Source organism: Neopsephotus bourkii, unplaced genomic scaffold, assembly GCF_033783945.1.
Source record: "Neopsephotus bourkii isolate Nb327-2 ecotype Australia unplaced genomic scaffold, CSIRO-AGI_Nbou_v1 NB_284, whole genome shotgun sequence".
Lineage (NCBI taxonomy): Eukaryota > Metazoa > Chordata > Aves > Psittaciformes > Psittacidae > Neopsephotus > Neopsephotus bourkii.
Window position 1 is genome coordinate 1244166 of NW_026900793.1, and position 26665 is coordinate 1270830.

Sequence of the window (26665 nt, forward strand, 5' to 3'; positions counted from 1 at the left end):
CACATTTAAATCAGCAGGTGAATTAACAAACCACTTCCACTAATTGAATGCACACCATGAGCTTCATTATCCTTCACTGACCATTTTGGTTATGAAAGGGTCTTTAGCTGCCTAGGTGTTGCTAGGGACTACAAAATTAAATCTGAGAAAGCCATGGAAACAACAGCACATGGAAAGGCCTATTTTGAGAAGCCATGACTGAAAACCCTGGTTTTTGAACCTAAAAGCCTTATGCAAGTATTCTACACACAGCCAACTGTGCCACTCCCTCCCTCAAATACGAGGGCCAAGTAAGAATATTGACCAAACCTGGTACTGAAACTGAAGACAAACACAGAGTAAGGGATTAAATTGGTCATCTTACTAAAGGGTTAGAATAGTTTTTTACCTGACTGGCACTCATCAGCATGAATAAAAGAGTCATCCAAGAGAAAGTAAACAGCTTTTGTTGAGAGAAGCACACAAGCCATCACTTCCACATTGGGAGTCTTGTAAAACAGAACTGAAGACCACATGAGATGTCTCAACTCTTCATTCTCCACCTAAGATATAAACTGTATGTTATAAGTTATGTACATACTTTGATATTTTGGATAGTTTCGTCATCCTAGAAGCAACTTCAGACTACTGGAAAAAGAGTTTCAGAATCTGAACATGCTATAGTCAAGTATCTGTCTACTTGAAAGTGTCTTGTGCTTGGACCACAACAGAAAAATAATTCTGATATACTTATTCTTTGTTTTCTGATGAAAACTAGAAAACAGACATGTAGTGTACAAAACTTTCTAGAACAGATGCTACAGATGAAATTTTCGTCAACAGCTAAGCAGCTCCACCCAAGCCTCAACAAGTCTGTTGCCTTCAGATGCTATTGAGGGGCTGGGTTCAAAGACCCTTAGGAGACACCCAGAAGCACAGCTTGCCACTACAGCTGCTGTTCCAATTAGGCCCCTTCCCAGCTTGATGAGCCTATTGTGAATTCTCAGATGAGTCATCTGCCTGCTTTATCAACTTCTCCTGGTGTAAAAAGAGAAGCACAACTTAACTTGTGCTTACTTATATTTGGAAGTGATGGTAATTGAATAAAAAGTATTTCTCAATAAGCATTTCAACTGACTTTTCTACTCGTTCCACAATGATTTATCACTCAAAGCCACATGAATTTTAGGCAACATTTGTACTTTTAAATTTGATGTTCCCCATACAGATTATAAATCTTTCTCAGAAACTAAGTTTATTTGCCCATGTTTCTGGAGTACCTACAGTCATGCATGTGTTATATTCAAGCACCCATATTACACAAAGGAATCAGAGCCCTTATTGAATTAGCCAGATACCATCACAAAATAATCCCACTCCAGTTTTCTTTCCTTTTGCCAGTTTAAAGAAAAAAAGAGGGACATTCTTGGAGTAACTATATCAAGACATACAATAACCCACTCTCCTGTTCTGCATCAAGGTTCCTGAAGGCAAAATCTGCCAAAAATGGAATAGCAGGCAGCCTTTTGACCAAAAAGCTTCCAGGTTTTGTAAAGCCTAACTATTTCTTTTAAGTCTCATCAGGAAAGTTTTTTAAAACACTGTCTAGTACCAACAGGCCACAAGGCATCTTCTTACACATCTGGGCTAGGCACAATACCTCTGCAATATTGCCATGGAAAAACTCGACTAGGGCATTGCCTTTCAGCCCAGCCACATACTGTAGAGACACAGAAACATGAAGGTGAACAGGAATCTGGTTATCTTCTGTTATCTTCTGCATAAGAAGTTCAGATGGATATAAAGATGACAGCGACAGATGAGGCTTGCAAAAGCTAGAAGAGATCCAGGAAACACATCATCAAAATTTAAGGAAATACACAGCTTTTCTCCTACAAAAATACTTTATATTTCATTCAGGAATTAGGCAACTTCTACACGTAACAGTTTACTTCAAAATCATTTAAAGTAAACTGAGCATAGCTGTCAATCTGCCATGACCTCAGTCTGCAAGCAAATGAAATAGGAAGTCTCCTTCTGCAAGACATTTTATGTTGGTACAGACTGGGATAACCATTCATACATACTATAGATTAGCAGAATGAAAGAGTACTTTATCAGTGCTACAGGCCAAGATCAATTATGATGACAACTGTAAACACACTGGCTAGACCACATTAACTTCAGCACTGTACAACAGACCTTTTAAGGGCATTGTTACCTTGCTGACTGACCATGTCTGTTTGCCTCCACAACATGGTTTCTTACAGCATCTGATTTGCTTGAAGTTTTGAAAATAATAATAGTCTTAACATCCTGCAGGAGTGTCCTTAAAAGACTGTAGATTCTTAGGAAGTGAAATTTCTCATGAGGTAGAACAAACACTGCTGTAACAAATCTGTATCCAACAAGCAACTCCAGTACATGCCCATCCAAAAATGAACCCTTCTGCTGGATGGAACCATGAGTCGGATGCAACACAAGTGATGCTAACGGAATCCTATTCAACTTAAATGCACTTCCCAGCTCTTCTGTGCCTATCCATTTACCTGGCAGTAAACCAAAATCCACCTTTACTATATACAAGTGCTGGGGTGTTAGAAATATCCAACATGGATGGACCACACAGGGGCCATGGTCAGAAGATTTATACACTGAAGAATAAAGTGCAGAACACAAAACATTTTTTGACCATTCTTTGCTATTGGCAGCTGACTCCGGTTGATGCAAGATTTTCTGAAGATTGGTTTTATTCCCATAAACAAGGTATGTTGGGAAATGACCTTTTATTTCAACATCTTCTGCTGAAATGCAATTCAATTCCATAAGCTGAGACAGAAACTCTTGGAGGTTTGCTTTACCACAGTACAATGTGGAGCTTGGTAACACTGGTGTGTAGTGTTGAGAGCAATGTGTGTGTAAACAGGAATAAAAATCTTGAAGATTCTGGGAGTCTGAAACAACGAACAAGTAGTTGTCACTGTTTTTCAGCTTCAGTGTTAAACAGATTTCTGGCAGAAGAAAGCCAAATTCTGTTAGATCCGTATAAGGAAAGCACAGTGTTAATTTCAAGGCAGAAGGAATGTGCTGGCAATTTCCTCTCAATTCCTGATGAGGGATCTCAAACACAGCTAGCATATCATCAGTCAAAACCAAACAGGAAGCAAACTGCCTGAGTCCTTTATGAATGTGAATAGAAAAACTCCAGAGAATCTTGACTATGTCAACATGCTCCACTACTACGTTGTCAGATGACCGAGTGTCTGAATTCGTGTTGAACTCAAAAGTCTCATCTCCTTCATGAAGTCCCATTTCAAAATATCCATCTTCTTTGTCTGTGGTTCCAGAATCACCCGGAGGGCTTCCTTTATTCTCTGTAAAGGAAGGGGGTGATCTCTGCACAGTCTGCACTATCAAGGCAGAAAGGTGCTGGATAAAATCTTCATTTGTGGCAGTATATGACATACAATTAAAAGGCAAGATGATGGTGTTGCAGGGGTCAGGCACCGGACAGTGTTCTTCCTCTGAGTGATCCAAGCTTCAAAAGAGAAGCCACAGTAAGTCAAGCTGGAATTTAAAGACAGTCATAGCTACCTATGATTTATGGTGCTGCTTTTCAGAACTTTGAGGTTCACTCTTGTTACTACAGTTAAATCAGTGTAATTCCATAAACTGGTAGCATGCAGCTCTATAGAAAGCAAAACCCAAAACGTTTAGTTCACCTTCCATTTCCCATCCCCAGTAAGCATGTCTTTATGAATTAAAGGACTGTACAATACAAATATTGCTGTTTTTTAAACTACCAACTGCATCACAGGGTTCAACAGTTAAGAACACTTTACTCCATGAAAATTATTTTGAAGAAACCCAAACAGGGGCAGCATACAGTGAGAGAGACTGTTCTGCCTTAAAGGCCAGGTTTAAAAATGCAGCATCCACTGTTATTACCCAAAAGCTAACAAGGATTTAAACCAGAACTTGTGTATCTAGCTTACCACATATGATGACCACTTCCATACTCTTTGCTTGAATCAAGTAGAGAGGCAGGTGCCTAAGGAAAAGAAGAAATCATCTGGAAGCTATCAAGTACTTACAGCAGCTGTCAGACTTCAGCACACTTGAAAAGTCAAGTTAATGATGGCTCCTGCTTTTTAAAGCCAGCCAACTCACCACAAAGTCCTACTGCTGTATCCACAGGCAGCTATCCTTTGACCCTGAAACACTGTTTACTTCAGGTACAGCATTCAATTAAGGCAGAATGAACTTTGCTACTGACTTGAGAACAGATCCAATCTGCAACTCAAACATTTTAGCATACCCAGTTTTTACTGAAGTAATGCAAAGTGAAGTAAAAAGGTAAAGACATTTGACAAAGACCAACAACACTGGTAGCAAAGGAAGAGATTCTCAAGGCTTGCTGTCTTATTCCTTGAAGTCACACATATGAAGAGTGCTTCCAATACAACAAATGAAATCACAATGCAGAAGTTGTCAGATTGCAAAAGTCTGAAGACAACAAATTGTTACCTATTGACAGGGAAAAGGTTCTTCCACTCTACTAGCCAGAGAATCATCTTCCAAAAACTTGATGTAGTAAGATACAAGTAAGTCTTACACTTGGTACCTAAGTGGATATTAAATGATGTGATACCAATACTGTGTAAGCAACTCAGTGTCATGACATCATGACAGCAATTCACTGCAACTCTGGTAAACTTGGATTATGCATTTAACCTACAAGATGGACTTGACTCAAATTTGTGGTTACCTTCTCCATTACAGCAGCTCTGAGAATCAAAACCCCAACTTTGCTATGGATTACTATGATAACAAGTTTAACATCAGAAATAACCTCGCAAAAACACTCAAAAATACCATAAAATAACACAAGTATGGCAATTACCTGATTTTTACACCTGGAGTCTGGTATTTCAAAGCATCTGTGGGGAACTGTATGGTCTGTAGGAGTCGAACCACTGGACTGCAAAAAACTGCTGGCTAGGACTGTTTCTTCACAAATTATTTCTAGAAAAAAATATAAAGAGCTCTTAAAATCACTGAAATAAAACCAAAATGAATGTCTAATACTATCTGCCAAACAAGTGGAATTAAAATTATATAATCAAGATTGGATCATAAACCATTAAAACTAAAGGATACCTTCACATAATATCCAGGATAAAATAATATCAGGCAGAATTTCAGTCCAATTACAGAAGCAAATTTAACTGCACTAAAAGTTGCATTAAAGACTGGTAAAGTTTGTTTTTCAAGCTAACAATTCAAATCTCAGCACCTGGTGCAAGAGTTCTTCCTGACAGAACTCATCAGCTTTGTTAATACTAACCTTTTTACCAAAACATTGCCAGGCTGGAAAAAACACAGCAGAGCACTTTGTGTAAACTCTGTAGCATTGTCTCAAATTTCTATATGCTTCAAGTGAACAAAAGTCTGTGCAAAACCTTCCACCAGCCTCAGAAGATCCGGTCCCCCAAACGCCACTCAAGACAATTATCTCACCTTATTCTGAACATTTTTGCAAGGTTCAAAGCCAAATCATCAGTAAATATAAAGCAACATTCTCAGACATTTGACTTTTTACCTGTGATATTCACAGGTAATACAATTCAGTATTACCACTGAGCCAGCCAGCTCAACTCTATAAATGTGCAAATAAAACAACAGAATTACAGTGTGGATGTGTTTCTGGCTTGAGCAGAAGAACTCCTGTATCTGTCTTTTTGGATTGATGTTAAAGTTGAGCAGATTACATCAAACCATCTCTTAGAGGAAACACAAGAGGTATTTATTACTTGAACAAAACACTGTGTTAGCAAAAAGGAAACTCAGATTGACAGGAAAAACATAACATGACAGCATTATTTTTGGGTTTCTGTTTCCTATATAAATATTTAATCTTTTTCCATAAGCTGTTTGTCAGTGACATTTCATTTGAATAATACGTTATGGAAACAGATGGTGTCTAGAAAAACTACAGAGAAAATTCATAGAAATAGCATATCAGGAAATTAATCCCATTGTTCATGATTTAAGGCCTAACAGTGAAACTCATTGCTTAGCATATTTTGAGTTTTTAAATTGGATTTCCCAAAATTGGCATTTTGCAAACAAACCTTGGTAACTAGATACGTAGCAAGTAGTCAATTTATATTGTTAAAGCTGAGAAATAGCCTGCCCTATTCCTCATTTTCCCACTATTCATACAAGCCATCCCCCAAGGTACCAGTAAAGTAACATTATGGAGAAGGGCAACAATAAATAAACCTTGAATGTTACACCAACCTCTGTATAAAACAGTACTCTGTATAAAACGTACTTCAAAAGCAAGACCTAGATTTTCATTTTTCCTCCCAAGACTCATTTGCACCTAAATATTTACTGTACTAGAAACACTATCGACAAATGGCTTTTAAAGTCACCGTGGTTGCTAGGATTTTTACAGCTAGTCCTTTATAAAACTGCAGGTTGTCATACAGACAAGCTGTCTCAATCCTGTAACTTAAACGCTTAATACTTTAAAGCAAGCATTTACTTCATTTTGGAAAAATCTGGCATTTCACCTGCAGATGAAAAGAGATCTGAAATAGCAAATGAAGTATCTAATAGCAATGAAATCTGTATCTAAGTTGCCTATACCTCGATCAAAGGCTGTCAGAACAATTTAATCCTTGCAGAGTGAACCAAGAAATCTACTTATTTTACAGAAATCACAGCAATGGACTTTTTTCAAATATGAAGCTTTCCAAGCATCTCTTCCCCATCCACCAATCCACTGATTTATAGGGAAGAGTAAACTGTTATACCCAAAATTACCAAGAATATAACCTCTGGTCTTTCAAATGGTTACAAAGTCTTCTCCCACTATTCATATCCTCCTGCATTTTAAGTTTTCTATTAGGCAAAAGGAAGAAATAAAAAGTATCTTTATCTCTTCTTCTCAGTCATAAATGAACATTCACTGAATAAGTCAGTCTTACAGACTCCTGCCAAAGATGAAGATAAATCATTCTTCTAAGTTGCTAATGCAACAGGCACACTTATTTATGGCATACAGTAAAAGCAATTTTTAGGTAAGGTTAGCAGGTGCTGTAGAGCACAACAGATATGCTGAAATCACAGGCTCAGCCAGAAGAACGCTAATCCCAGAACTGTCTTTTATTCATCTCCTTTTTCTATCTTCCTTGTGGTTTGACAGAAATACAGCTCTTGCTAAAAGGAATAATGGCACATATGCTGCTTGAGCTCACATTTTGCAGACAAAGAACAGGTAGAGAAGCAACTTTTAAACATTGTCTATATATGCCCTGCTTTTCCACCAAGATATCTATCTAAACTAGGAACAGATACATAGTCCTCTGCTGGTGATTTCTGCAGGATGATGCATTAAAAAAGCCCTGTACCCAAAAATTCCACTAGTTAATTCACACTACAGTGAACAACAGCTCAGTCAGTCCAATTCACATACATACAGCCTCCACTTTTTAAGCCAATAATACCAGGTCTTTCTGCTTTGACTTAGCAAGCCCTATATCCATACACATAATACTCATGTATATCAATGCAGCTTAGAAAAGCAGAACCAAGAGGCTCAGCCCAGCAGCACGATACATACATGATTACCTTGGCTGGAGCTGACAGGACGAGGCAGAGAGGGAGAGGAAGGACGAACAGTAAGAGAAGAACAGTTTGATTTGGAGCTGGCAGCAGTGAGCCTGGAGTCCTCACTGATCTAATAAAGAAAGTATGCAGCAATTAAAGAAAAAGAAAAAACCAAAGTACACAGGCCACATTAGATCCTGAACTAAAATAAGTCTACATAAGCTTTCTCAATTTCAGTAAAAGCAAAGATAGAGCCAGCTTTTTTGAAGGAGAGGTGGTCACATCCTCTCAAGTGTCTGTTTTTACATCAAGTGGAATTCCTCTATGAATTTGTTTAAAGAAGTCATTCTGATCACTGATTAATCACTGTATTGACAAAACAAGCAGCTATTTTCACAAACCACAGCAAATGAAGCCAGAATTTCTACACGCTGTAGGGACAGAACATGTTCTGCTAGTAAGTTTATTACCAAAACAAGTCTAATCAACTATATAGCACAGACATGAGAAGACAAAGAGGATTTAGAGGTCCAATTCTTTCTCACTGTTAAAAACCTCAAAGAAAAAAGTTTGGGGAAGTCATTTAAGCACTCTGCAACACAAGCAGTAAAATCACACCTCTGCAATACTTCTACTAGTAGTAAAACATGGCTGTTAGGGTCAACTGCATATTCATGGTGTACACCATTAAGTCATATTTTCCTCTAACTTCCTTTCTCCCAAACCAGTACAAAAATGAAGGTCAGATAACTACTCACATTGAAAACTAAATAGGAAAAGAAGCAACCTTAAAAGTTCATACCACATTAAAGCACAAAAAGAATAAAAACTTTCATGCTAAGGAAAGTTTAATGAATTCTGCTTAGCTCTACTCTGTTGAAGTCTTTTTGTAAGCTGCTTTTACACACAGCACACTCCTCCCCCAGCACCAACTCACCTTTTTATCAGAGTTGCTCAGTTTGTATTTCACCTCCTTTGCTTTTTGAATAGCTTTTAGCACTTCCACGGTGTCTAGTTCCTTTTCTGTGGTAACAATGTTATCCAAACAGACCTGAAAAACATGTTAAAGCATCTAAAAATATTGAAAATACTTAAATTGCAGCTCTGACTTGCATTAAGCTAGAGAATTTATGTAATATTAAATTATGGTTGCTTAATGCAAACTTAGGTGCATTTTTAACCATTATACAAAGCCAATCATCACATTGGAGCTCTAATATGAATTTAAAATGCAAACTCAGAAGCGCTTGGTAAGCTTTAGACCTTTCTAGCACAACTGTGTTTCACTATTAACAAACACACTGCTACCCAATGAAGGCACAATAAAGTTCCATTTAGATCCAGAAGCACAGTCAATGTTAATACCATCTCATTCTCTAACAACCTTCTCCAACACACACCAAAAATTTGTCAGGTTTTTAGAAGATTCACAGGACTTTCCTCACCAGGCTTGAAAAAAGATTTTGCTCACATGCCAGTTTCAAAGGAAGTGCACAGTGGCTTACCTCTGAGGCCCTGTCCCCAAACTGAGCAAGTACTTTGGTCCGGTAATCAGGGATGATGCTCAATGGGTTGCTGGATAAGACCACCTTCTCTAAGCATGGGAGGCTTCCTATATTTTTTACTTCATCAATCTGAAAGTTTTTTTGTAAAGGATGAATACAAATTGGCTGAATGAAAATGAGCAGACAGACTAAGCATTTCATGCATAGATTACATATGATAACCAGAATTAAAAACACTGGAAACACTTCTATTTGCAGTTTCATCCACTAGAAAAATTGCCTGTGATCTAAAGTACAATTTAATAGTGAAAAATCAGCAGTTACCTGTTCTATTTTGTTGTTGCTCAGATCCAGGTTGACTAATGAGTACAGTTTGTTAAGACCACACAGCCTTTCCAGCTGATTTCCTGCTAAATTCAGAGTTTTGATGTTTCCCAGTTTTGTGTGAACACCTTCCAATGATGTTAGCTTGTTGTAGGATAAGTCCAGGTGAACAAGGTTGTAAAGGTGCTATAAAAGCACAGAAAATCCATGTCATGTTCAGTAATCCATCCACGTTTAGTATGCACTATCAAAGACACTGTTATCACAGCCTGCTCTTTTTGTGCAGCAGGGTTTTCATGCTGGACATTGCCTAGCATGAAAAATATGACATGAAATTTTTCATTTCACAGGTTCAAGCATGTAGACAGGGAACCTCAACTGCGTTTTTACCAACCCACAGATGTAGCTGGCACTGAATGAATTTAGTCAAGAACTAAATGCTGTATGTCAATATTGACAAAGAAATTATAATATCCCGAGCAAGTAAGAAATACATCATGAAAAATGTTATGAAGGATAAGATATTTGGGCTTAAATTATTCTCCATGGGAAGAGGAGCAACAAAATTCTGATGCAAGAAAATCTGTTCTAAGGTCTCAGAGAGTCTTGAGGGAAAAAAAAATCAGCTTCAAAAGCACCACTGACCTGTAAATTTTCTACCAGAGACACCCCATTGTGACTCAAATCCAAGAATTCAATCTTCGGTATTAATTTCTATGGGAGGAAGAAAAAAATGCATGCATTAAATGCATTTCATCTTACAAATCAGGCCATACTTTCTTCACTGTCAGCTGACCAACAACAAAAGAAAGGTATCTAATGCACAGTCACTGTTGGCATTCCATACGACCTAGGGCAACACAAGAGCCAAATATTGCTCTTAAGAAAACCAGGTTATACTGAGGAGCATGGTTAAGTTTTACTTTGAAACCTGTTTCTTTCTGAAGACATACAAATGTCTCTCAGTTTCGCCCCATTAACTATAGATCAAACATTAATGGGTGTTTCCATCTAAACAAGCATATTTGTTACACAAATCTGGATAAAGACAATAGTACCAAAAACCAGAATAAGTTGAATGATTCGTATCCATGTTTTGATTACACCAGGCAAGTGTTACATAGAAACACAAACCTCCTGAAAAGGCACTTTAACCCCGAAAGCCTTTTATTTTTGAAGGACTCATGCCTTGAACTTGATGTTGGATTCTAACATCAGTGATTTTGGCTGTAATCTCACCAATGATTCACCTTGTAGTTAAGGCTAGACTCAGACCCGAAGAACCTGAAGTCACAACCACAAAAAATCCCGAACAAGAGAACTGCACTAGAAGTCCATGATTTCTAGTTGAGCTACAAACATAGCTATCTTCTGTTTCACAAGAGTAGCTCAAGTAAAAAGTTATGCTCATATTTGACACATTCTTGTGATGAATGCTATTTCTCTTTTCTTAACTGATTTGCAAAATAGAATTCTAAGGTATCAGCCAAATACTCCAAGGTTTGGTTTTATGCTCTTCATACTGTTTTGATGTCAAGAAGGCTGCCAGCAAGGCCAGATTTTTGAACATGCAGGAAGCTTCAGCCTTGGTAACACTCCCAAGTTGAGCTCAAGAGATGTTTTGTTCTTTTCAAAAACACCCCCCTTCTGTAAGTGCCCTAAGGCCAATGAAAATAGTAAAAATGTTTCCAAAAGTCAGCATTGATGGAAGCGTTGCTTGCAGAGTGCAGGGTGACAAAACTTCTCCTTCAGCAAAGAAAATATCAAAGTAGTAAAGGAACAAATCTCCTAAGCATTAATCTGGGTGGGCAAATCAACATAAACCAAGTGCAACTGAAAACCTTCCTGAAAAACACACATATAAAGCAAATGCAAAAGCCCTGATACATAATGTACCACAAAAGATCAGTCACACTTACTTTCCAAAATGAAAAAGTATTTCTTACCACTGAATCATCAATTTGTGAGATGCTATTGTGACTCATATCCAAAGTTGTCAAAGTTCTCCAAGTTGGGATAACTGCTGTCACTGGACAACTTGAAGTTTCACCCTCTGGCTCCCACTGATCAAACTCAGAGGCCTCAGGCACTAGGATTTCCTATTTAAGACAAGCATACTAAAATACTGTGCTTGTACCCTCAGTGAAACCTAACAGTTTTGAAGCCAATCCAAAGAATGTTATACACATAAGGAAGATTTCTAAGCTTTATCATTTTAAAGTTTTAAGCCTTAAAATACAAACTGACTGGGTCAGAATTAGACCTGCCAGGGAGAGAGTTTCGATACCAGCAGATGACTGACACTGGGGAATGTGGAGGAACTCTAAAGGGACTGTGAATTTTGTGCTATTGTATAGCCCTTGCCAAATCACAGCCCAGAAAAATAGTAAGACACATGCATTCAGTTCTGGATGTATATCAAAAACATACATTCCAATAAAGGCATCACAAATGTCCCCATGAAGGGACACTTGTAAACACTTCCCCCACTTAAAGCTGGGACTCTGAAGAGTTAGCAAACCCTTTCACAGTTCCACAGTTTTAAAAGCAGAACCTGCAACAATCAGGTCAGAAAAGTACATGGACTCCAAATGGCTATTTCCATAATGTGTATGTTATTTTTGCATGTGCTTTGAACAATGACCATAAGTAGGACCTTGCTGTTACCTTCATTGACGTTGCCGAAAATCGAACACTCATTGTGGCCAGCGCATGTTTAGATGAAGTCAGCCCTTTGATAAGCTTCCCCCCACAATGACTGATCTATTAAAAAAAAAAAAACAACTTATGTTACAGTCAGAAATGCTAGAACAGACAAATAAGAGACATGGAAGAGGCAGCTAAAAGCTTCAACAGATTCTCCACCAATTTGGAAAGTAGTTACAGCACAACCTTAAAATCTCCTGAGATGATCGGGTCAGAAATTCCAATATTTGGTAAAGCTGAAGCAAGAAATTAGACATGACTACAGAAAATTGAAATTCAAACAGCCGTCTAAAAAAAGCTTCTTCTCCATTGACTTTCTACCTGCCTCATGTATTCTTCAGTGTGAAACTACCCAGGCAGTTTAAGAGGGGACAATATATTACTGTTTCCAAAAAGAGAGGTATGTCAAGCCATGGCTCTACCTGCAGACACTATCAGTTAGGTATCATGTTCTCCATCATAAATAAAAAGCATAAGAAGTGAGAATACTAATATAAGTATTTAATACACTAGTGAGCTAATTACACAAACCCAAGTTTAAAATTGGAGTCTCTTTCCTGTAGCACCATTTGGACCACCACCACTAAAGGTCTGTCCTGCAGCCAGGTCCTTTTCTAGGGATGGTCACGCACATTGTACAACCACAACAGCTGGCACATGTGCTGGTGCATCAGGGAAGCCACAGTGAATAGAAAGTTCCTGCCACCCTTGAAAAAAAATCTTTCCAGATTACTACTGTTAATCTGTGGGCAGTGTTCATTACTAGATGAAAATGTCAGTCTGGTGCAGCCAATCCAGCACTTATGAACACAGAATTACAAAGTCTTCAAGATGAAAAACCTTCCATCCCCAACTAAGCAAAGCTACACCCAAAGCTTATTTCAAAGACCTGGGAAAGAGTATTTTTTTCACAAATGAAACAGTGCTTCTAAACACTGAACTCCCTAGTTCTAGCCCCAAATCAAACCACACAATTACCAACTATGAAAGATATGCAGACCTGCCATTTGCAGAGCATATATAATATGGGCACTATCTCAGTTGTACCTCTATTTGATGAAGTGATTTGAAAATTGATAGATCAAAAGGCAAGAGATGCTCCTGAATGTTACTGGTTCCAAAAGGTCCTCCTGTTCCACTGACCTAGTAGTCAATATTTAAGAACAGAGTTAGCACACACAATCCAAGTCATCCACATTTCAGATAACCTTACACAGGTAATGGCACAAATACAGTAGCTTGGAATGACAGCCAGAATTCCAGCTAATATTTCAAGTATGGAATGATTCATAAAACTTGCAGATTAACTCTTCAGGGAAAAAAATGACGGTTGCTCCAGCTAAGTGCACTGAACCTGAAGCACTGAACTTGAACTGCCACCTTGTGCTTGTATTTTGTAGCACATGAGGCATACAAAAAAGATACCATAGGCAAGACTGATGAAGGCTTCATGCTCAGCTGACCAAGCTAGAGCTGCATTCAGTAAGGACAACCTCTTTGGAATATCTGGGTCCTCCAAAACAGAACTGTCTTCAATTTCACTACAGTGAAGTTCAAGATGTTGACAAAATAGGTTTGAAGAAAACATTAGACACAGGTACACATCTAAAACATGTGTCTAGTATTTCCATGTAGGCACTGGATTCTTGCCTCAGAGCATTCTGGCAGCATGGAATACACTTAGTTTCACTTGTGTTTGTTGTAAACAGATTTTGGGGAGAAATATGTTAAGGTTTTTGTTTGTTTTTATATGTATCTTACAAGCTCTGAAGGTACCCACTCACAAGCATTCAGAAGGGCCAGAAATTCTGAAGATAGGTATCTCCCCAATATTGCTCTTCTCCAGCCAAAGAAACCTTTGTTCAGCAGATGACAAAGGCAACTTAAGATCCACTGGAATATGATTACAAGTGTGGTTCTGCTTTTCAACTTCTTCAGTCTTCCACTAAAGCTTCCCTCACTCCACTACTTTGTTTCCCCTTTGAGCACACCACACAATTAAAAGGAAGCTCTTCATGTAATAAAGAGGTTAAAGAGTTTGAGCTGTAGCACGAAATGATAAAATAATTGCTCTGGAAAAGTCTTTCCAGTTCACTTATCTGGTTAGAAAAAATTAAACTGACTCCAGAAAAAAATTATCTATTCTGAGGCCACGTTACATTTATTCTGAAATGGTATTTTAGCTAGAAATTCAGGGCCATCTCATCTATGAAACTGAGTTTATTAGTTTTAGGGGTTTTTAGCTTTCAGATATAGTCAAAGGCAAGAAAGGGGACAGGGTTTATGTATACATGCAATACATACACAATGGTCTACCCAGTGTCCGCAAAGAATGCAGAGTTGAAGAGAACAATATCTACCTCCTCACTCCTACTAGCACCCAGTAAGATTCTGTGGCTGCATTTCTAGAGAGCACTGCTGAAGAGATCATATCACACAAGAGAATCAACATCCTTATTAGAGAACTACATAGTACTGAAAGCTGGAAGAATAAATACTTAGCATTGACTTCTAAGTCCCTGCAGGTGTTTGCTATCAGTAAAGTTCTTGTGCTAGACTCCAAAAGTATGCTAAGAATCATGTCAGTATGGTAGAAAATATCTCCAGTACTTGTGCAAGCATAGCTCACCTTTAAATACTTCAGTCTACAAGTGAAATCTAGAATATGACCTAGATCTGTTTTGGCATCCCCATTAGCACATGTAGGCTTCCCCTGGAGCAACTGTTGAGTGACAGCATATAACTGCAAGGGTCTGATGGTGAAGACTTCTCCAGCCATTAACAACTGCTCTCCTAAAAAACAGAGTATGGTGGTATCAACACAATGTTGCAGTGGTTACAACAGAATAAAGAGTACACAGAATACCTAATGTTAGAGATTAAATGTCTGAATATTTGTCACATACTCTAAGCTCCCAAAGGAGGGACCAAAGTTCTCATAACCTAGGTGTTCAGATGGGCAAAAATTATACAAGCATGAAGCTCCTAATGCCCATAACGGCACCTTTCCCTCAATTTTAAAGAGGACTGGAATCAAAGTTTATTTACATAATGTAAGAGTTACTAAGCTTTTTCCAACACAGCCCTAAAGTCTATGGCAGTTAGGATTTATTCTATAAAAACAGCACATGCCACATAAAAAACTCAAACTTTAAATCTTTTGCCATGCTGCCTAAACGCAGAACTGTAGCAAATTGTTTTCTTTGAGATGATGAATACTTTCACCACACTAATACCAATGTAAATTCCCAGAACCTGAAATGCATTATCTGGTATTTTTACAATCCCATTTCATTCTAGGAACAGTAGAAAACAGCACCCAAACCCCTCTCTGAAGGCACAAGAGTCAAAGTGGACTACAGCAGGCAAAGCACCCACATGTGGAATTAATAACCATCTTTCTCTACTTCCTGTTAGGGGCATCAATTTAACTTCATGGACAAGAACATCAGCTTTCATGATAGAGCATTTGACAACCCTGCTTGAGGAGTAAAGTTCCCTTTGGCTTCAGTGGGAGCAAGTCCAAGAGTCCAGCTGCTTATTACTGAAGGCTAAACTAACAGAGAGCAGTCAGAAAAGTCATTCTGGTATTAGCAAGACTACAGGCACTACAATGTTAGGAGAAATTTCTTCAGAAGCTTCCTTAAAACGTTCCAAAATTTGCTGAGAGAACTCTGAAATGGCTTCATCTAAAGTTAATTTTGTGCCAGAACAAACTGAAATGGCATGCTGAAACATACTTTACCTATCACACGGGAATTATACAGTAGCATCTAGCATGTCCTTTTAAACAAAATTAGTATGGGCTAATCATTTCACATGCCTCCTACTGCCAATGGATCAATTAAGACCTGTTGCAGCTACAGTAAGTGCATTTCATTTTCATCTGCCAGCCTCTGAAAAGCACATCCTTTAATTAACTGACTTAAGGTGGTCTCATGTTTCCTGAATTCTGGAAGAACATTATTTACATATGTAAAGTGGTCTCTTGCATTTAACACACACTTGTATCAGGACTCTGAAACAAACTGTTCCTTACATGTTACACTAAAACATACCAAGACAGAAAGCTTAGCAACAGCTCCTGATCACCAGTACAGTACCACACCCAGTAAATCCTTGTCAAAGCCTCAATTTACCAGTTTCTTTTGTTTCCAAAAGTAGCTGCACTACTGTTACAGCTAGTCCCAAAAGGCAGCTTGAATCAAAATGCAAACTGCAAGAAAAAGGTGAAGGGAAAGAAGGGAAAGAAAAAAGTCTCATAGTCTGATATGGAAGATTCAGGTTTCTGTTTTCTGGAGATAGAACATCACGGGTATGTGAATAGAGAACATTCCCAGTTCAATTCTTGCCAGTTCTTTACCTTTGTGGAAGAGGTCTTCAGCCAATGCAGCAGTGATGCCATTGATCTCCTGCAAAGAATAAACCAAGTATTATTTACATATTTAGGGTTCTAATTTTTCAGCCCAACTTGAAAGAAAGCTGGTTTGAAGAAATTGTTACAACTACAGCATTAAGACTAGCCTAACGCATCAAGCGATCAACTTTTCCTTGGAATATCACTAATACACAGAAAACCTTAGATTAGCAGGTCTAGAGGGAAGAAGAGATAAGTAGTTTTCTGTACTTCAACTATTATGCCTGCTACGGAGTAATTCAAGATTCCCTTTTCCCCATCCATCATCCTCTCCACCTTCCTGCACCTACCCAGGAGCTCAGTCTCCATTCCAGGCACTGACAGCTCCAGAAGGAAAGAAAAATCTGAAAGCTCTCAAAGCTGGGATTTGTTCTTTCTAAATCTGAACATTCACAAAGATCAGTACAAGCATCTCCCATCTGGGCATACATCCCTCCACAAAAAGCAAATGCTCTGTGGAAGTCCAGAAATAGTTCTGAGCAATTCCAACAGCGTTCTCTCAAAGGCCCACAGAAAGAACAAAATAAAACTATCTGTGATAGTGAAGCTTTCCCTAGACACACACATCTCCTTTTAAGGTAGCTGTAAAGAATAAACAGATAATATGGATCATCACAAAATTAATATTTGATGAGTTTACTTTGCTCACAAATCCCTCATGATTCATTACAAGGGAATAAATCCACAGTACATCTACAACAGACAGTTCAGCACATTTGATGAAGCAAGCATTTTAAAGAGCATGTTCTTAGTATAACTGAAACCCCTCCCACTGAGGATGAACAAAGCCCTCCACACCACAGCTTTGAGAACAACAAGCTAGAAGCTGCATTCCAATTGAAATTCAACAATTCTGACTCTCATTTGAATAAGCCAATTGCACTCCTCTGGCATGCACAGACTTAATTGAAAACTATATTCTGTATCCCTTTTGTCATCTGGGACAGAGCAGAATTTTTTTCTACATTTATAATTGAAACAAGATGATTACTTCAACTGTTCAGCCACTAGCAGGCAAAGAAAGCAACTCTATTCCTCTGTCAGACCTACAAGAGACCTCTGTCACAGCTCTAACTACATACATGCATCACACCCAGAGATCCATTGTTTGCAGGTGTCTCTGAACAGCAGTTTGTGGGTACTCAATTCTTTTCTTGCTAAAGCTTCTATCTGTAAGTTAACAAACCAAATCTGCTGAGATGACAAAGTACAAGGCAGTGCAACAAAATAAGCATCCATGCATCAGTGGAGATATCCTATTAAATGTCAAAATAATAATGTTCTATATTACTGTTACATGAAAATGCTTCTCTTAACTGCACCTGGCTTTTCGTTGTCACATGTAAAAGCTTCAAAGTGGTTTTAATGTATTTATGTTAGGAATCGCTACTGCATTTAATTCTATTAACCTGCAAAATAAAATTAATAAATTCCTACTCAAAAGACTACAAGTAAGTACAGACAAAAAATACTGCAGCCTTCCTACGTATACCAGGGATTATAATAATGGCTCAAGCACAAACATGGGCTGTCTGGTATTAAAGGTATTTTAAAAGACCAAAGTTCTACAGGAAGGTCATTTTCCAGTAGAAGTGCTGTGGTAAGTATTTAGCTTTTCTGCTGAATAACCAACTTTTTTGGTAAATATTTAAAAGTAAAGTTCCAAATACAAACAGTTGAGTTTATACCTCAAGTCAGACTGCTCTAAAGCACTGAAATGCAGATTAAGCAATAACTTTGCTCTTAATACACAAGCACCATATGAAAACAGGGAAGCATTCATACCCAAATAGCACTAGTTCTTTGGAAAAGGAAAAAACCCACGAACATTACATCAAGAGGAAGAATAATAGTCTAACTGAAAACCAAGAGGACTAGGAAGAATTCTGCCTGCATTAAAAAGCTTTGTTGAAGTTACAGCACTGAAACATCAATGAAACAGACCACCTAAGAGACAGCAGCCACAGAAAAGAAAAATTATGCTACTTCCTGGTGATCGGGTACTTTGTGCCATCTGTTAAAACTTCCAATCCATGTTAGTAGGTTTGATTGTGACAAGCTAATGCTTCTCACTCAAATCTGAAGTGCAATAGCAACATTATGAAGTAAACCTTCTGCTGTTATTCAAGTCAAACTCTAAATTATCTCAGGATAATTATGATCATGTAACTTAATTAAATCAGGTTTTTCTTTGTTGATAACACTTCATTAACACATCCAATGGACCACCTGTGATTCATTCCTAAAGCCTTTATATGAAATTGTGAAGGGCCATCTCAGCACATCTCCCCAAGAGCAATTACTGTTCCTCCTTTCCATTGAGCTCCCCAGTGCATTTTCCTCCTTACAAAGTTCATTCTTCCCCTAACAACATGATGTCATACTGGAAAAAAAACACCTCCTAACTATACATGGGAGATAAATGAGCAAATTGCAGTCTGAACATGAAGGCAAGCCATTGCTTTTTTCTTCAAGCATCTTTTACTGTAACACTCTGTCTGCTAGCTGGAGATGGTTCTCTAGAGGGCACTCCATCAGTGCTCTTTTCACTGAAGAGCAACATTTTTCTTCATTTGGGCTACTGGAAACTGTTTTAGTGTGAACCACAACTCTAACCATTAACCACTAAGTAGGGGGGTGTGGATCGATTATACAATGCTTCTTCAGAGAGCCAGTGCTATTGACTTCAGCCTGAGAACCAATTTAGCTTCACATTTATCCACAGCTTCCAACTATCCTGCCAGCATTTATTTTCTCCTCTTGAAGTCCCTATCCACACTACTCCTCAGCACAGTTATCTGCTGCAAAAAAAAGTGGTGTCAGAAATCTTTAAATTTGCTTTGTTTATTACATTGAGCAAAACGGTGAAAAAGCAGTTTCAGCCACTTTGCAAAGATTCCACACAATTCTCTCCAAGTCACAGAGCCAGAGAAAGACACTCAGGCTTCCATTCATATGCTAAAAACATAACTCACATATAAATCAAAGTGTAGGAAGTGTGACAAAACTTTTGGAGCAGTAACAGGGAACTTGACTAGCAGAGTTTGCAGGTAGACCTCTAATTCCTTCTGTCTTTTCTCCACCAGGCTTTTGGAATTTTTTCCAATCATCTTCTTAGGAGGCAACAGATTTTTATCTATTTTCTTTTCTGAAACAAGCTGAAAGACAAAGACCAGAGTTACAACCCAACTCACTACCTGAACTTGTACAAAGGATGCAACAGAACACATTAAGAGCATGTTGCCTGATCCTGGTAAGATCCAGAAACAAAATTACTTCAGTAAATTTGGCTTTCCCTCATTTTCACCTGCTTCTTTATTAAGTCAGTACTGGTTAGCAACTACTTCATCATACTAACAGTTTTACCATACACCATACCCCGAAAAGAGGTTTTGCGCCAGTCAAGCATTTGGTTACCAGATCAGCTGATCATAAACATTTCTCTTGGGAAGTTTAATGACTCTAGCCTGCACCCCACTCTGATAGAAGGTTCTGCCCAAGGCCACCCTTCCCCAGTTGCAGAGGGGAGTGTAACAGGCTGAAATAATACTGTTCATACAAAAAAGGATTTAGTCTGTAGTTCAGATGGTATCTGGCAGATATTCTCACTCTTCATTTAGGAAAGAATTTGTCCCCTACAACAGAACCATATAAACTGTACAATACCAAGGGCATAGTTTTAATATTCTTACCTTTTCATGCAGGTCATGAAAGTCACTGTAACGATGTTTGACTGTCCATTGATGACTGCCAACACTGACCTGAATAATGTATACCTGAAAGGAAGAAATTTAAGTAAAGGGACAGCAAAGCAACTTGTCTTAAAGAGAAGCTCACTGTGAGGCATGCTCGTTATTGTAGCACTATAAGGTGATTCTACATTCTGAAAGTACTTGAAGTACCGCAGTTACCTAAAATCTAATCCAGACTAAGGTGACTTTGCTAATGTAAGATGACACATCTCGTTCACAAGACTTGCCCCCCCCATACAGATAAAAATGTAAAGCAACAGCTTTCATTTTTGCAGCCCGAAGGTTTATAACCAAGATCTCTAAGCTACTTCCTGTTTTGAAGATTCCTGCTACTTAAGTTGGTATTCAAAGCTATCCACAACAAGCCTGCAACAGCAGCATCCCTCCTTCAGTTTACCAAGTTCCACAACGGGCAGAGGAGCTTGGCAAACATCCTGCTGTCACTTCACAGTTAAGTAGAAATCTGCTTCCCTTAACTTAGCCTTGTGAAATAGCCAAATTCTTCCGTGGGCTGGATTATTTTATTCCTCTTAGGGTAAAACACACAACGCAGCTTTCTGAGAGTTACAACTATGTCCAAAGAATCATTACAATTATCTACAGCAACCCAGCATTTCTTTACAAAAGCTAAGTCTTTTTAGACATGCATATACCAAGCAATTCACGATTTCCACTGTAGTTGACTTTCCAGATTTAACAGTACCAGTTCTGCAGGAAGCTCACAATGTACCTTTGGACATGGCAGAAGCAAGCTATCCCAAAGAAATTTAGAAAGTACAAAATATAACAGGAAAAAAAAAAAGTTCAGCAAAACCAGTTCTACAAGTACTTGAAAAGAACAAATTAAACTATTACCCTATCCAATTATATTCCTTGGGGAAAACACCAATTCGTAATCAAATCCTGAAAGCATTTAGTAGCTGAGAACTTGCTTACTACCACAGATCACACAGACCTGACTCACAGCTGCCATGAGAATGATGCACATCTAGGTGCTAAACACACTTGAAGAAAAAAAAAAAGCATCAGCCATCTCAATTTGTTACTGAAGAGGCCAGTTTTCACTGGCCTTTTACTCTGTTCTATTAGTACAGAGCAGCACACAACCAACATTAAATAGAATACCACCTGCATTTTAAAATGTGAACTCTCCCATACCAATTGTATTTTTATAAGCATCTGACACTGGCTTCCTTGATAAAACTCAAGTCCTACTGAGGAGTGAACCAAGATGTCTGACTAGTGCACACAGCAAGTGACACGTCAGTGTTCGGATGAGCACTGGAAACACAGATGAATGCCTACAGAATTACAGTCTCAATTAAGTAAGGCCTATGTCTGCATTCCCGTAATGCTGCATTGGGAAACAGCAAACCAGGATTATTCACCAAGCCAGTGACAAACTAGAACAGGAATAACCTGAGCATTCAAAAGTAACCCTAAGGAGAGCAAGGAGATACTCAAAGAAACCAGATTAAAGTCAGAACTGGAGCATTACTACATTTAGAAGCCATAATAAAAAGGCTTTAAGTTGTTTTTAAAAGCTGACTGTGATAAATTATGGTCGATCAAGCAGTACAGCTAAATGAGTACAGATCTGAGTATGCAATGCATAAAACCTCAGATTAGACATTGAAAACACAGTAAACTTCACAGCCCACAACTGACAGCTCACAAGATGAGGAAGGAGTGCTCCTCCTCTCTGTGTACAATAAATTTATTATAAAGTTTTCATACCCTTTTGCTAAAATGGCAAGCACTGACACCTTCTAGAAACATAGCTCTGAGCCAAATAGTCTGGTCAAGAAACTATCTGTTAAAGTGAGTGTTTACATGCACTGACACAATTCCTCCAATTAAGTCTTTAAAAAGCCATAGCATTCCTCATGTAGAGCACAGCCAGAGCTGGCAGCACATATTCATCACTTAAACAGCATCAGTATGTAGAATGGCAGCAACTGATTTCATATCAATCCACAAGCTGCCATTATCTTAGAGAACAAATACAAAGGCAATATGCTTAAGTGCTTCAAAGACTTGTTGTAAGACAGAAATAAATAAAAAAGCCCCCTAAGCTTCTAAAACAGACATATCTAAATTCATCTTCAATTAATTTCAAATGCACTAATACGACAAGGCTGCCAGTTTAGGTTAAGCTTCTTCAAGGACTGCCTACCTGTTAAGCCAACTGCTAGAAGGCCTAAGTAGATGGATGATGAAATTCTCTCACACTTCACTGTCTCCCAGACAAATACACCATGTGAAGCCTCCACCCACATTTGTGACAAACTGCATTTCTATTAAGCTAATACAAAAGTATTTACATTCACAGCACTTCCTCCTCCCCATGTCTCTATCAAACTTTTCTGTGTAATAAATTTTGTACATCTTTCAATTAATGAGTTGTTTTGGCTAGGTTCTACTTTGTAAAGTGTTTAGTGTACCTGCAGTGCTGTGTATTTTCAGTATCTTCTCCAAACTTTGCAGTAGTCACACCACCAAACAGCATGTTTTCATTTCCCTAGTATTTAAAGGGGAAATATTTACTAAATTTTCTTCAAGATGCACACATTACAAAAACTTGTCCATTTCACTTTCCATGGAAAGCTTGAATTTTACAGCATCCCTCATCCAACCTCACACGCTTCAGTACTGTAAAGAAAAAAACACTTAACAGATGACAGACAGGGCTGCCCACAGGAAGCCTCAGCCAGTAGGTCCCAAATTCCAGAGCACTGATGCGAATACATCTCCTTCTCTCTGCTTCATCAAGTAGTCAGACACTTTACACCCATTAAAGGAAGCCACAACATTTTCCTTGAATATCAAAGCTAGTAATTACACTAAAAACAGCTGCAAAAGACAGGAAAAGCAGGAAGGCAGTTCTAGGGCAAACAAATGCATAATGTCATAGTAAACAAAGGAAGCACTGGCAGCCTTGAGGCCTTCTGCAACCAGCCAGTTTTCAGTCAGCATCTAGCTGACATGCAGGAGAAATACCTAGTAAAAGTGCTCACAGATTTCTAGCCCAACAGAAAAAAGCATTAGTAAGTGCAGTATTTTTTTCTGCTGGATTTATCCATACCTTATCTTTCACACTAGTAGCTCCAACAAGAATCACTTTTTAAAGCACCTTCAAAATGACACAGAACTGTGGGTCTCCCCGATATATTTTACAGGATTTAATCTCACAACTGTAAAATGGACGTCACTGAAATAAATCTCAACTGTATTGAGACTGAGCTCTCAAATACAGAGTACAGTGGGAAGTACACATGCCAACAGGAAAAATAACTCAAAACCAAGGACCACTGCCACCTTGACTACATGTTTAACAGATAAATACGTAGCTTGCCACAGCTGTATTTCCTTTCCCACATCCACCAGATTTGCCTGACTTTTACATCTTCTAATTTCTTCACTTCTGCCCTAGTACAGGTCTTTATCACATACTTAAGTGTCACTAATCTAATTTTGAAACACCAATGCTAATTTTTGTAAAACATTTCACCTTGTGAATAATTTTATACAACTTCTGCTTTCATGTAAAGATTTATTCCTACATTTCTAATGGCTTGGGTCTATTTCATACAAACTGGCTGCACGCTTGACATCCTGCTAACAGCTTTAGAAGGCTTACACACAGGTAAGCCTAATGCCACGATTCCTTCAAAAATGCAACAAAAGAATCAAAGTAGAACCAAATACTGATAAATGTTGCCTTTCAAACACCCTACTTTTAAAGCTCCCAAGGAAAAATGGCATTAAAATAACATGGCATCTTCAGAACTTCATTTAAAAAGAAAAATCTGGCTTTGAAGAAATAAGCTTCCTTGGGTTTAGCTTCAGCAGTTTAAGATGTTATTCCCAACTATCAGCTGATCTGCTGAACACTACCTGGGGCACAGTTATACATCTGAACTACAGTTCAATCTAGCACATTAATGGTAGCAGTCACATAAAGGCTGGCTGAACCACAATACTAGTTTGCAGACTGAAGCAGCACTGTAGCTAACATTTCACCTCCTGCATCCATAACCACCTCTGGCTTAAGGGGGCAGATAACATTTTAATGTTCTCAACTAAATTCACTTGAATTTCTCATTCTCATTGCAAAACTCTCAACACCAACATGACCACTGCTGAGCCTTGGTTCACATCTGAAATTAAAGTTTTCAGCCATCATGGTCATTGCATTCTTGTCTATAAACACGGGTGCTCACCACCTGACAGTAATTCCCACACAGTGATGTTTCAAGGGTCATTAACTGGAAAGGCATTAAACCCTTCATGGGCTACAGCTGTGCACATGCTCTGTCCTGCAAAAAACTTGGAAATCACTCTCCTGTTGCTCTGTTTTCTGTGAGTACCTTTCCAGAGTCAGTAACCTGAAATATTACTTGTAACTATTATGCAGCTTTACAAATACTGCCTTTCTAAACCACCACTCCCTTTTCTTTTAGGTTCCTACAGCAGAAAGAAACCTAGTGTCATTACATGCGTTCTGTATAATCATTCAAATCACACTAAAAGGAGAAGCAAACATTTTTCAGTTATATAACTAAAGGGTGGTGTGTTCAAGATGTTTTCTGGCTGCAATTATACTGAGGTTTGTTTTATGATGAGCTTCTTCCTGAAAAACAAACCAATTAACTCTTGGTAGAATGCAACCAGTTGAAAAACGAGTTATACATCAAACATTTAATTCCTTCCCCAAAACAAACACACTGCTGACAATCTTCCCTCTTCCTAGGGTATGAGAAAAAGCTATCTGTACCAAATAATCCCATTTCCTCTGAAAATAACATTATCTTTTCAAGAAGAATTTTTACTGTATTTTCACCTGAAGATTTCCTACTATATCTGGTCCAGCTTTAAAAGCCACGTTTACTCCATGACAATTCTGTCATAATCATATGCACACATACATTTAGACACGCATATGTACGTAACATATGAGCAAGACCACGACATCTGCAAACCCAGCCCCTGTGTGCTGTTAACACCAGCTCTCCCGAAGTGTCAAAGCTCCAATGGGCTCAGGGCGATCTGCGCCGGCCGAGACCCGCAGCCCGGCACCTTCCGGCCGGTTTCGCAGAGCACGGGTCCCTCCACAGGGGCAGAAACCACTCACAAACTTCTGCCACATTATTCTCGCTCCGGCTTTACCGCGGGTACAAAGCCGGGACCCGCTGCCTGGCTTCCCCAGCGCAGGGCTGGAGACGGCGGCACCAGGCAAGAGGTAGTCAGCACGAAGCCCGGCCTCGCCCGCTCCCCCGGTACCCCGCCGGCTGCCTGAGGCGGCGGCGACGCGGGTCCGCTCCCCCACATCCCCTCCCCGGCACGTCCCTCACGGCCTCGCCACTCGCCCCCGCGAGGACTCCCTCCAGCCCCGCACCGTGTAGGTCTCCACCAGCTCAGAACCCAGGACTCGGGCCTCCCGCGGGGGCTCCTCGCCGTCCTCGCCCCCTGCCGCCGCCTCCATGACGCCGCGAGAACCGCAGTGGACCGGCCTTCGCCGCGCTCACGCCGTCACCGCACCCCTCCGGCTGCCGCCACCGCCGTCCGCACCAGCACCGAGCTTAGGCCGCTGTCCTTCAGCCGCCATCTTGGCTTAGCCACCCCCTCAGGGTGCGGCTCGCCCCGCCCGCTGCCTCTTTATTGGCAGACACGAGCGGATGAAAGGGCGGGGCTTGACGTTGAGGGCGGGGCTTGTTGCTGGGGGCGGGGCTTGTCGCCTGGAGAGGCGGTGTTTCGGGTGCGGGGGCGCGGGGGCGCTCGCGTGGCGTCACGCACGGCGGTGGGCGCGCTGAGGCATGGCGTCCAGCGGTGCAGCGGTGTGCGGGGCAGTGCGGGGCAGTGCGGGGTACGGGCAGTGCAGCGGTGTGCGGGGCAATGCGGGGCAGTGTGGGGCAGTGCGGGGTACGGGCAGTGTTGTGCTGTGCAGTGCTGTGCTGAGTTGTACAGTGCTGAGTTGTACAGTGCTGCGCCGGGCAGCACACTGCAGTACTGACAGTCACAGGCATTCAGGTTCAGGCCTTCAGGCATTGCTATTACCTTGCTGGACACACCTGTGGGGATCTGACGATGTCCATCTTGCCACTTTGTTCCCAGAACTGTGTCTTCTGTGCCGGTCCCTTAACCTTACTTTGTTTTACATCAAAACTGGCTGATTTGGATTGTCTCCTTCCCCTTCTCAAAACCTGCAGCTGCTGTATGGCCCCACATGATGGTGTTGTGAATGATCGAACTAATGGGGGCAAAGCCAGTCCCTCTCTGCCTGGTGCCACTTCAAAAACAGGGCTGAGGAGCTGGGGTTGGGGTGGCCCAGCTCATACCTGAGGAAAGGACCCTGCCCTGCT

The 26665-nt window shown here is 39.7% G+C and overlaps 1 protein-coding gene across 6 annotated transcripts in view; it reads right to left on the reverse strand.

The window, feature by feature from the left end:
- NISCH (nischarin) overlaps positions 1–25957 on the reverse strand; it is a 29865-nt gene extending 3908 nt beyond the window's left edge. The window contains exons 1-18 of one of the 6 annotated variants that reach the window (XM_061347016.1): positions 25702–25951; positions 20244–20327; positions 19527–19709; positions 16498–16546; positions 14764–14927; positions 13182–13277; positions 12096–12191; positions 11375–11527; positions 10074–10142; positions 9429–9614; positions 9105–9233; positions 8537–8650; positions 7621–7729; positions 4883–5004; positions 3975–4030; positions 2201–3517; positions 1640–1814; positions 389–542 (exon numbers count right to left, since the gene is read on the reverse strand). In XM_061347016.1, coding sequence (XP_061203000.1) covers positions 389–542; positions 1640–1814; positions 2201–3517; positions 3975–4030; positions 4883–5004; positions 7621–7729; positions 8537–8650; positions 9105–9233; positions 9429–9614; positions 10074–10142; positions 11375–11527; positions 12096–12191; positions 13182–13277; positions 14764–14927; positions 16498–16546; positions 19527–19709; positions 20244–20327; positions 25702–25788 — 3343 coding nt within the window. In that variant the 5' untranslated portion in view covers positions 25789–25951. Of the gene's footprint in view, positions 1–388; positions 543–1639; positions 1815–2200; positions 3518–3974; positions 4031–4882; positions 5005–7612; positions 7730–8536; positions 8651–9104; positions 9234–9428; positions 9615–10073; positions 10143–11374; positions 11528–12095; positions 12192–13181; positions 13278–14763; positions 14928–16497; positions 16547–17626; positions 17722–19526; positions 19710–20243; positions 20328–25701 lie in introns of those variants that run through there. The other 5 variants (XR_009724518.1, XM_061347017.1, XM_061347018.1 and 2 more) reach the window with 5 other exon arrangements.
- Positions 25958–26665: the final 708 nt, after the last annotated feature.